Source organism: Rutidosis leptorrhynchoides, chromosome 2 (assembly GCF_046630445.1).
Source record: "Rutidosis leptorrhynchoides isolate AG116_Rl617_1_P2 chromosome 2, CSIRO_AGI_Rlap_v1, whole genome shotgun sequence".
NCBI classification, from domain to species: domain Eukaryota; kingdom Viridiplantae; phylum Streptophyta; class Magnoliopsida; order Asterales; family Asteraceae; genus Rutidosis; species Rutidosis leptorrhynchoides.
In genome coordinates, this window is record NC_092334.1 from 636,514,492 (window position 1) to 636,527,500 (window position 13,009).

The 13,009-nt window shown below is 38.2% G+C and overlaps 1 protein-coding gene across 1 annotated transcript in view; it reads right to left on the reverse strand.

The window, feature by feature from the left end:
• Positions 1-1,030: 1,030 nt before the first annotated feature.
• The window catches only part of LOC139890119 (uncharacterized), a 53,710-nt gene continuing 41,731 nt past the window's right edge, over positions 1,031-13,009 (reverse strand). The window contains exons 2-4 of the mRNA XM_071873019.1: positions 2,415-2,589; positions 2,016-2,332; positions 1,031-1,920 (exon numbers count right to left, since the gene is read on the reverse strand). Of these exons, the coding sequence (XP_071729120.1) occupies positions 1,031-1,920; positions 2,016-2,332; positions 2,415-2,589 (1,382 nt within the window). The remainder of the gene's footprint in view (positions 1,921-2,015; positions 2,333-2,414; positions 2,590-13,009) is intronic.

The following is a 13,009-nucleotide window of genomic DNA, read 5'->3' on the forward strand; positions in this document are numbered from 1 at the left end:
CGACAAAGTGATGGATTCTAAACCAGTCACTGAGAAGTTAGGGACATACGTCCAGGCAGCGAAACTCACTACTCGCTGCGAATGGTACGATCTTCTGTGCGAGCTTGGTGACCTTTCTCAACCACTTCCTTCAGACATGGCGGGTGAAATATGCGCCGCGAACGATGCCCGAAAGGCGTTAGCTAGAGCAAAGAAAGAGGCTGAAAAAATCACCATACCAGCATTAGAAGAACTAAGTCAACGCGAGGGCGTTACTTTTGCAGACATTAAAGCGTTGGAGCTTTAAGCTATTTTAGTTAGATTGTAAATATTCACTTTGCAATCATAATTACACTTTTGTAGTAACACTTCGCGCTCTTTCAGCGCTAATTATTATTATTGACATATTTTTCATTCACAGTTGCAACTTATCATATTTATATAGCGCTTTATTTTATCATGTATCCATAATTCAGACTTGCCCTTTGCATTTTCCACATCCGCTATTGTGCACATAACAAACGCGTACTTATGCGAAACAATCTTTTATTCATTATGAATCTTCTAAGTCCGACAAATCGATCCTTAGGAAATTTTAGCATTGCGAAGCATCTAAGTATTGGCAAGATCAAATACTTAGGAAATTTTATCCTTTCGCAACATTTACTGTATAACACAAGTGGGCAATTTCATCACTTGGTTTTCAACGCATTATTTCATAAGATATATATTCGCATTACCATAATTTTAAACATGCCATGTTTAGCGAAAACCATGTCATTTGTTAAAAATATCCGCAGAGTTTTAAATATACTTATACAAACATTAATTCAGTGTAAAGAAAATCAAGCAATTGTATTCTGCAAAATAAGCACTACGTGTGGCCACACACAGTGTTTTTACTTTGTATAGAAACAATCACAAACACTAAAACTAACTTTGCTTTATTCATTATTCTTTTCGCAATACAAATTACAGAAAATAGCATAGCGATCATTGATTATATTTGACTAAGTATTTTGCCTCAAACTTTCTATTACAGATATTCGCATCATTCATAATTGACTGAATGCCCCTCAACTCCCCTACTTTTGGTCACCGTATTCATGGCACAAAATGCCTCTACTTCCGCAGAAGTTAGCGTGCCTATTCCCTTATTAGCAGAGAATTTAACCATGGCATGTATTGTAGAAGGGATTGCGCCAAACATTCGCAAAGCAGTGCGCCCAAGAATCATATTGAATCGTGATTGATTTCGCATTATATAAAGATTCAACAAAGCTTTGTGCCTTATCGTTTCATCGCGATCATCAACTAGCTCAATATGTAATTCTAACTGACCAATAGGCCAAGTTGATTCTCCTGAAAATCCAGCGAGCAAAACCGCAGTAGGTTTCATTAATGCTTTAATGTTTGCAGGCAACTTGCTGAAACATTGCTCATACATTATGTCTACACTGCTACCAGTGTCGACGTGAACTTTCATAATCACAATACCAGTATTCGCAACGCGGCATGAAACTACTACTGGTTTATCCAAATCCGCACTCAAGTTTGCAGGAGTAAAAGTAATAGCAGGACATTGCCAACTTGCAATTTGTTCAGATATTTGAAATACTGAAATTTCGCCTTGCACTTCTACCACATTAATGACCTGAATTTCGCGTTGACTTTCTTTCTTACTGACCATTTTTACCTCAATATTCTTTACTGCAGGAGCTTTGCGATCAGCAGCGTTTGGCACTTGCGGAGCATTGGACTCTGCCAGCAAGATAATCGCGTTCGCAGTGGTTACCGCACCTTGCGCAATCAAATGTTCTAACTTGCCTTGCTCATATGCTTCTGAGATCAGCTCCGCAAAGTCTCTACAACGATTGGTATCATGACTGTAATCGTCGTGGAAAATACAAAACTTGGATTTATCCCGCCTACTATTTTCCCCTAAAGGTTGCGGATCAGGAAAAGACTTAGCAACTCTTTCTTACAACAGAATTTCCTTAGGCGTTTTTGTTAGCATCTGAATGATATTGAAAGACTCGTTGTTCCATTTGCGTGTGGAATAGCGATTTCCACGGCCATATCCATGGTTATCATTGTGGCCTTGATATCTATCATTTCACGGATAACCACCACCGCCATTTCGCCACGGGTATCCAGGACCGCGACAATTATCGCTATTGCCATCGCAAAAAGAATCATTGTCATCTCGCCAACTTTTATCTTTACCCCACCCACACGCAGGGGTGACAGTGCTATCCTCTCCAGCTCGAAGATAGTCGTATGTTTCTTATTGCACTTTAGCGAAAGTTGGCGGGACATCCCTTCACAATCTTCGCACAAGTGTCGGATGCCTCTGTGGATTAATAGCATGCAAAAAATCAGAGATTTTTTGATCTTCATTTAAACTTGGTATCTTTTGGCACTCATAAATGTACCGCGTTAATAATGCACTCAAGGTTTCTTTGCTGCCTTGCTTAATATCATGACATTCTATGCGTGTCTTTTTCTGCGGCAAAAGATTTTGAAACTGCAACAAAAATTTATCGCGAAGATCAATGAAGCCAAGAATACTGCGAGCTTGCAGGCTGTGAAACCACTCCCTTGCGGACCCTTGTAAAACCATAGGAAACACTCTATGTAACACCCCGTTTTTCCCCGTACATGATTTATAGGTGTAAAGTGTACGTACGACTAGTGGATGAAAGGTTCGAGACTTATTCATGTGTTGAGGTTGTACGCGAGAAAAATGAATCAGAAAGGGCATGGTGTCGCGACGCGACAAAGAGGGCCGCGGCGCGGCGTTTCGAAGAAATCCAGACCAGAAGTTCGTTTAAAAATGATCCCAGTTCAAGGCAATCGTCGCGGCGCGACGAAATAGGCCGCGGCGCTGCAATACGGGTAAACTGGTGCCAGTTTTGTGTAATTTTAAATGAGGAGCAAGGGCATTTTGGTCTTTTCACGTTTGAGCCAGATTTGAGGCTTTAACCTCATCTACTCATTCATTTTCTCATTTTAATTTCCCTTTTCTTTTCATTTTTCCTCTCAAACTCAAACACCCATTTGATTTCAAAAGGATTTTTGGAAAGGAAGGATCGGGAGTTGATCTTTGGCGTAGTTGACAAGTGTGTTCTCCTCGTTCCTAGCTGCACTGTGATACTAGTGGTAAGCTCTAACTCTGAATTTCATTTTCGTGTTCATCATTCAAATTTGGGGCTTTTGATTGTATGATTCATAGATGAAACCCATTTAGTTGTTAATTGAAGATTAACACCAATATTCGGGTTTATTGTTGTTATTGGCGGGTTTTGGGTTGGTTAATGATTTAACCATGTTTAAGACTTGAGAATGGTGTACAATCACTAGCATGAGTGATTATGGGTGTTTTGGAGACTTTTAGGGTTTTTGTGGTTGACTAATTTTGACTATGGGTCAAAATTAGGGTTTGTTGAGGATTATAACCCGAATGTCGATTCAATGAGGGTTGTAAACTTAAAATGGATTAAGTTGAGGTATAAAACCGAGTTAAACATATTTTGGTGTCAAAACTTATAAATGGTGAGATTTTGACCTTATGGGTCAAAATTAGGGTTTATGGGCGATTTTGAGAACGATAAGTGTTTAACACTTGTGTTCGGGTTTAATTGGCATATTAGGACCATTATCACTTGTGTTAGTGATTATTGGGTAGTTTAAACGCGCGGTTTATCCTTGGAAGTGCATTTAGGTCGAATTTGCACTAAGTGTCAAATTGGGTTGGTTTGTAAATCCAATCTAAGTGTGTTGTTGAATTTGTGATAATGGATTAGGTACTTTCCATTGACGAGTTGCGGATTCTTGGAAGCATTCTTCAAGGCGACAAGGTGAGTGTTAATATCCTATATGCATATGTATGTGTAGGATGGGTGCGGGTCGGGTGAAGTGATTCTCGGCTATAGAGCTCACTTCACATATAGGTGGATTTGGTGGACTTGTGTATAGGTCCAATTGGCACGGTTGTGCGTTTTGGTTGACCACCTTTGGCGAGGTACACGCTTGTGTGTACGTTATCACACGTGGTTGTGATTTGGATGTTATAACCCCAATGGCGAAGGGTTGATATTGTTGTGATGTGGATAACCCCGATGTGGTGGATTTTATAATCCCGTGACCGTGGGTTTTGATGTTGAGAAGTGAATCGCGTGTAGTTCGGATTCACGGTGATGCGTGTAGTTCGGTCATCTTATTGAGGTAGTAATCTCGTGTGGGTTCGAATTACCAAGGCTCGTGTAGTTCGGCCAACATCGATGTTGTGAAGATAGTAATCTCGTGTGGTTTCGAATTACTAAGGCTCGTGTAGTTCGGCCAATCTTCATTGTGACGTTTGGTATTCGGTAATGGGTTAAGGGGTTAACCTTATTCGTTTTATATTGTTATATTAATGTATTGTTGTGTTGTAGCTAACCCTCCGGGTGTAGCTTATTGGCGTTGTTCACATTGTCGTTGGTGAACTTACACTTTGTTGATATCTTTAGCTTGTTGCTTAGAGGTAGTACGGTATGCTTAGTGTAGTTGCCTTATACATGGATGCTTCGATATGCGGTATTTGATATTTGTGTGGCGTGTCCATTTTATACATATATATATATATATATATATATATATATATATATATATATATATATATATATATATATATATATATATATATATATATGTAGTATATTATCATTCACTAAGCGTTAGCTTACCCTCTCGTTGTTGATATTTTTATAGGTTCGCATGCTTGGCGGCTCGGGTGAGCTTGGGGATTAGAGATCTTGGCTAGGTTGCTTAGAAGATCTTGCTTTTGTATTCGATTAGGATTTGGGTAGCGTAGTCCCAAATCACCATGCTCGGTTTTGTTGGAAACTAAACTAGTCGGGTCGTGTATGTCCGTTTGGACAATTAACTAATGTATTAAATGTTTTAAGGTTATTAAACCTTCTATTGTAATTTAAGATGTTTATGGAAACACAATTGGGACCTAAAGTGTTATTTAAAGCGTATTAAAAGGAAAAAATTTTATGGGCCGGTTTTAATACGGGTTGGGTCGTTTCAAGTGGTATCAGAGCATGGTTTAAGGGATTTAGGCGACTTGAGATAGGTGCCTAGACTTAGACTTTTGTGTGTGCTTAATTGTTGTGGGACTTGTAGGAGTACGGGTTCGAAATAGGTTATAGTTAGTGCCTTGTTGTAGGTGAACTAACGTCGATATTGGTAATGCGGATATTATTAATATATTAATTGTGTTGTGATAATAATTCTCGCGTATGTGTATATCGCGTAGAATTTTGTTTGTGTTTGTTTATATCATCGAGCGAGGCGGTCGTTGTACTAACGAGTTAATACGGCGTGTGTACGTAATAAGGACTTGCAAACCTTATTACGGGTGCAAATCGTGTCTAACAAGTGATGTACGACGAGTGTTTAGCAAGATGGACGTGTGTGGTGTGTGTGTTTTATACGTCCGTGATCTAATCGCTTTGCATTCCTTAGAATGGCGACGGGAAATGGGATTGAGAAGAACGACGAGGAGTTTAACGCTAGAGTTGCGGCCGCCGTTGCGGAGCAAATGAAAGGACCCGTCCTAATCCATCCGAACGAAGTCCGTATCGATTATAAACGATTCACAATAGTTGATTACATCGCGAGGTACTTGACCTCTATATGATACATTTTACAAACATTGCATTCGTTTTTGAAAAAGACAATATTTCATTACATCGAAAGTTGACGGTATGCATACCATTTCATAATATATCTAACTATAATTGACTTAATACTAATCTTGATGAACTCAACGACTCGAATGCAACGTCTTTTGAAATATGTCATGAATGACTCCAAGTAATATCTTTAAAATGAGCAATTGTACAGCGGAAGACTTCTTTCATACCTGAGAATAAACATGCTTTAAAGTGTCAACCAAAAGGTTGGTGAGTGTAGCGACCCGACCAAATCAAATTGACGGCGCCGACTAATTCGGTCCCGTTGCGTGGTCATAAGTCTTTATTATGACTTTTGACCAAAATATGTCGCATTTATTTTATAAGAAAAAGGATGTTTCAAGTTAACAAATGTAGTTCGAAAGACTAGTTACATTACAAAGTTTAACGTACGAATGAAACCTATGCGACACAATTTAAAGTAGTCAAAAGACGCTCCATCTATGCATGTATACTCGACATCCAAGCAAGTATAAAAAAGAGTGCGGAAGCATGTATCAAGTAGCTTTCAAGGACCTGAGAAAACATATAGAAAACTGTTAACGAAAACGTTGGTGAAATCATAGGTGTTTTAGTAATCGTTGCATTTGAACCACAAGATTTAATATAATATGATTATCTAAATCATTTGCATTCCAAAGTTGTTATTTGTTTCGCGGGCACCCAATTATCAAACTTAACTGTTTTGCACCCTTCGCGTAGTGTTAGAACATACACTAGACCCGAAAATATATTTCATCCGCTAACGGTAGCGAACCGTCCGAATGAGGCTCGTCAAGCCCATGTGATCACATAATATAAGTTCACGTTTACACCCTGCAAGTGTAACTAATGATAATTGAATTGAGGCTTTTTGTTCAAACCCGTACGTGGAATGTTCGTTTTCGTACTTGTGTTCAAAGTGTAAAAGTATGATACGTATATGTTTCTCATCCCATAGTTTAAAGCATAAAAGTTGTTTGAAGGATGGGATTATGATCTCACCTTGAGTGCACGTATGAAAAGTACTTCACAAAGTAACGTGTGCGAAGGATAGTGCTAGTCTTGACCTAAACCAATAGGTCGTATCAATAACGGTAAACACGATAGGTCAAAGATGTTTAATTAGTCATATGGCTCGTTACGACTCGATTATGTAGCATGTGAATCAAATTGTCAAGTTTCATGCAAGATACAAGTACAGAAACAAGTTAGGAAGGTTGCATAATCATTTGGTTAAGTTTGACAAAAAGTCAAACTTTGGTCGGTCAAAGTCAACGAAAGTCAACACGTTCGGGTCGGGTCCCGAACTATTTTTCTGAGGTTTTTATTCATATATAAGCATGTTAGAACAAGTCTCATATGAATCGGAGGTCCATAGTGTGCCAAACATTTTTCGTATTTTGACCAAAGAGGTCAGAAACTGGACACGGCTTAGGCCGAGCCGCGGACCCAAATTGTCGCGCCGCGACAATACACGGGAACTGGTACCTGGTCAGTCTCAAATGTCCAAGTCTCAATTCCAAACACTTTCAAGCATAACTCGCAAACCGCTAATACTTAGAACTCGTATCTTATATCGTTAGAAAGGTAATTTGACAAAGAACACAACTAAATACATTTCACCAACCAAAAATGTTATTTGTAACAATCGGCTTTCCAAAGTAAATGATCAATTAATGCACACATTTAATACACAAATTTGATAAGTGCACATTTATGATTCGGGCATTTAATGCATACATATAACATGCCGTTTTGTAGGTAATCGAGCATACAATATAACTAACTACTTACTAACTACAATTCATGTCATTCAATGCATCAAATATTCATTTCAAGCTTATTAAACCCTAACCCGAATTCACCAAAATCACTAATCAAGTTTATGGAGTTTTCTCAAGCAACCTACACATCAATTTGAAGCTAGTGATACTAGGAACACATTTAATACATGCATTTATAACATTTAACAACATTCAAACAACCAAATCACCAAATCAAACACACCAAAGTTCATACTCAAGCTAGTTACTTCAAATAACGAAATCGAGCATATAAATCATATATTCATGTTAGACTTGAGCCATAAACACTAATTAACAACTTTATAAGTTCAAAAATATCAAGAACACAAAATCTAGTGATTTTAGAAAGTTACCCAAACTTGATGAAGTCGGTATGGAATCGAAGAGGAAGTTGCAAGGATTTCAAATATGTAATTTGTTTTGCAAGACACCCGCTAGCTTGGATTTAGATGATGATTCCTTGTTAGAGAAATTGAGAGAAAATATGGAAGTAGAAGAAGAAAAGGGAAAATGAAAAAGAAAAGATGGGGGTGGGGGTTGACTAGTCAAAGGCTAGTCACCTCTTTGGCATTTTGGCAAAACTAGTCCCTCAAGTTCGGTTGCGGGTGCGTGAATTACCTAGACGAGATATTTTTAAAACACGTATTAACGGGAGATGTTATAAACATATAACGGGATTTAAATAGTTAAACGGAAAAGTAAACGGAAAAAGGCGGGATGTTACATTACCTACTCCTTAAAAGAAATTTCGTCCCGAAATTTAAGTAGGCGTAGTAGTCGTTGTTTCTTCCTCGGAATCCTGCGTTTCCGGAATTGGGAATAAATGAGGGTATTTCTTTTGTATTTGATCTTGCCTTTCCCAAGTAAACTCGGGTCCTCTTTTGGCGTTCCAACGGACTTTAACAATCGGGATTCGGCTTTGTTTCAATGTCTTGACGGAGGTGTCCACAATTTCAACCGGTTCCTCCACAAAATGAAGCTTGTCATCAATAGTAAGTTCCTCGAGAGGGATGACGATATCGGGTTCGGCAAGACACTTTTTCAAGTTAGATACATGGAAGGTAGGATGAACGGAGTTCAATTGAGGTGGAAGATCTAAACGATAAGCAACGTTTCCAATACGCTCCAAGATTTCGAAAGGACCAATATACCGCGGATTTAGCTTCCCGCGTTTCCCAAAACGGATTACACCTTTCCAAGGTGCAACCTTTAACATTACTCGGTCACCGACTTGAAATTCGAGGTCGTTGCGTCTTTTGTCGGTGTAGCACTTTTGACGACTCCGGGCCATCCGGAGCCTATCTCGGATTTGTACGATCTTCTCGGTGGTTTCGTGAATGAGTTCGGGTCCGGTGATTTGCACGTCACCTACCTCGGCCCAACAAAGAGGTGAACGACATTTTCGGCCGTATAGCGCTTCAAAAGGTGCAGCTTTAATACTCGCGTGATAACTATTGTTGTAAGAGAACTCGGCGAGAGGTAAGTGCTTGTCCCAAGCTTTTCCAAAATCAACCACGCAAGCTCGTAACATGTCCTCCAAGGTTTGAATTGTACGTTCGCTTTGTCCATCGGTTTGAGGATGATATGCGGTGCTCATGTCTAAACGCGTTCCCAACGCTTCTTGCAAGGTACGCCAAAATCTAGAAACAAAACGGCCATCTCGGTCGGAGATAATCGATAAAGGTACACCGTGTCGGGCTACGATTTCTTTAATGTAAAGTTGCGCAAGTTTCTCCATTTTGTCGGTCTCCTTCATGGCAAGAAAGTGTGCGGATTTGGTGAGACGGTCAACAATAACCCAAATGGTATCATAACCGCCCGTCGTTTTTGGTAGTTTGGTGATAAAATCCATCGTTATCCTTTCCAACTTCCATTGCGGGATCTCGGGTTGTTGAAGTAGTCCGGACGGTCTTTGGCGTTCGGCTTTGACTTTGGAACATGTCAAACACTTGGAAACATAAGTAGCTACGTCCCTTTTGATGTTCGGCCACCAATATTGTTGTTTAAGGTCGTGGTACATCTTATTGGCACCGGGGTGGATCGAGTATCGTGACTTATGGGCTTCATCTAAAATGAGACTTCGTAGGTTCCCATAACTAGGCACCCAAATCCTTCCAGCGAAATATCGGAGTCCGGTTTCCTTAGTTTCGAATCGAGAGATGAGAATGTTCAAGAGCTCGTGTGAAACGTTTTCATCCTTGAGAGCCTCATCTTGGGCTACCCGAATTTGGCTATTAAGGTTGGTGTGGATGGTGATGTTTAAGGCTCGGACACGAAGAGGCACCGCTCTTTCTTTTTGACTTAAGGCATCGGCTACTACGTTTGCCTTCCCGGGATGGTAATGAAGTTCGCAATCTTAATCGTTTAAGGTTTCAATCCACCTTCGTTGTCTCATGTTTAGTTGCTTTTGATCGAAGATGTGTTGGAGACTTTTGTGATCGGTAAAGATAGTACTCTTGGTTCTATAAAGATAGTGTCTCCACATTTTAAGTGCAAAGACAACGGCTCCGAGTTCGAGATCATGTATCGTGTAGTTTCGTTCATGAATTTTGAGTTGTCGAGAAGCATAAGAAATGACTTTCGTTCGTTGCATCAACACACACCCAAAACCATGTTTCGAGGCGTCGCAATACACAACAAAATCATCGTTGCCTTCGGGAAGTGACAAGATAGGAGCGGTGGTAAGCTTTGTCTTCAAGATTTGGAACGCGGATTCTTGCTCGGTCGCCCAAATGAATTTCTTTCCCTTGTGAGTTAATGCGGTTAGAGGACGTGCAACCAAAGAGAAGTTTTCGATGAATCTACGATAGTACCCAGCGAGACCCAAGAATTGACGAATGTGAGTCGGAGTAGTAGGAGTTTCCCATTTACTAATGGCTTCGATTTTTGATGGATCGACTTTAATACCTTGGTCACTTACAACATGACCAAGAAATTGAACTTCCTTCAACCAAAATTCACACTTGGAGAATTTGGCATAGAGTCTTTCTTGTCTTAAAAGTTCAAGCACAAGTCGGAGGTGTTCCTCGTGTTCTTCTTCGCTTTTTGAATAGACCAAAATATCATCGATGAACACGATAACGAATTTGTCAAGATACGGTTTGCACACGCGGTTCATAAGATCTATGAACACCGCCGGTGCGTTAGTGAGACCAAATGGCATTACAAGAAATTTATAACTACCATAACGAGTTCGGAAAGCGGTTTTGGAGACATCTTCCCCCTTAACCCTTAATTGATGATAACCCGAGCGGAGATCGATTTTTGAATATACGCAAGACCCTTGTAATTGGTCAAAGAGGTCATCGATGCGAGGAAGATGATATCGGTTCTTAACCGTCAATTTGTTTAGTTCACGATAATCAATGCACATTCGTAGGGATCCGTCTTTATTTTTAACAAACAAAATCGGAGCGCCCCAAGGTGAATGGCTAGGTTGGATAAAACCACGATCAAGTAGTTCTTGGATTTGACTTTGCAATTCTTGCATTTCGGATGGAGCGAGTCTATATGGTGCACGTGCTACGGGTGCGGCTCCCGGAATAAGATCGATTTGGAATTCAACCGGTCGATGGGGTGGAAGACCCGGAAATTCGTCGGGAAATACATCAAAAAAGTCACTAACAATAGGCACATCATCGATACTGTAACGACCCGCACTTTTCCGATCGTTCTATACTTATGAGATTAATATTTACATAAATTAAACCTTACCAACATGATAAGCAATCCAAATTGTTGAGACTTATGTTTTTGAAAAGAGTTTTACACAACGTTTGACCGTCTAGTTTGACCGATGATATCACGAACTATACAATATATGATAATTATACATACATATTTAACATGATCTAAGGATGTTTTAATATCTCATTTTGTATTAATAACAAAAAGTCATAAGTATATTTTGAAACTACTAACTTAAGTTTTCAAAACAATAACCTACGTAACGTTATTTGACATAAATACTGATGATTTATAATGTTTATACATATATCGTATAAGTAATGTATTTAATCATTTTTAAAGGGCTTTTATACATAAAACAATATAAGTATATTTACAAAAGATAGTTATATTTGAATTCTCGTTCCGTTTCCTCAATAATCCTATACGTATATCTAGGGTACTATACACAGCTTCTAGAAGTATTTACTATTGGTATATACCAATAGAAATCTTCAATTATTGGAATAATATGTCATTCATGACATAATAAATTTTAACTTATCTTAGATATTTTCACTAAAAACCAAATTTTCAAGCCTATAAATAAGCACCATTTCTAACTCATTTTTACACATTCATTTTCCAAATTTTACTTCCAATTTTCACACACACTTGCAAGAACTCTCTCAACTTTTATTTTACTACTTCTTTCCAGCAACTTTACATTTTAAACTTGAGGTAAAAACTCTACTTCAACTCTTTTTCAATTCATATATTTAAAGCTATATATATAAGAGTTTATAAACTAGAACATAGTTTGAATGATTTCAAACTTGTTCGCAAACTAAATAGATCCTTCTAACTTAACTTTTAAAATACTTCAAGACCTGTAACATATCTTAATTATATGCTAACTTAACAAGGTATAACTTGGTTTTTCAAAGAACACCTTAAAAACTGAATTTACGACGTCGGAGTGCAACCGGGGGCTGTTTTGGGTTGGATAATTAAAAACCATCTTAAACTTTGAATTGGAGGTTTATTTTCTGGAAAAATGATTTTTACTATGAATATGATAACACATAAAAATTTCATGATTTAACTCAAAGTATAAGTATTTTTAGAAAAATAATCATTTGAGGTTGTTTACATGATAGAAAATGATTAACTTCATAAGTTTCACTAAAGTTTGACCTATGCCGTGTGATTTTGAATACAAACTAAGGTATTTACAGTTCATAGTCTTAAAGAGGGACTCGATCCAAGGAGATGGCAAGTTGAATCAACGAAAACGGAGTTGTAACGAAGAAACTATGACAGAAACAAAATCGGATATCCAAGACTAGTTTAGCCACGAAAATAATTGGGAAAAAATTAAATAAATCACATCTTTTTAAGTTAACATGATATTTTATATATATGTACTTATAATTCAATTTTATATGGTTCAGGATCACCCGTAAACAACACGAGAAGATTAATCATAAGATCCCATGATTGTACGCAATACGTCATTTGACAACACCGGTACTTTATGTACGCAACACGTCATTTGACAACACCGGTACCATGGGTCAAGATTAATCTCGACCAATACATATACGATGGGGTTTTATTGATTTCGTTGGGGGTTTTATTTATTTCATTGCGGGTATATTAAACATCTAAAAATGAACCATTAAAATTGAATTACTAACATCGGACTGCTAACTACGGACTAAGGAATTATTCAAAGTATTAAAAGTATAACAAGTATATATTTATAACGTTTGTTTAAAAATGAAAACATATTGATATATTATATATGGATAGGTTCGTGATATCAATCGG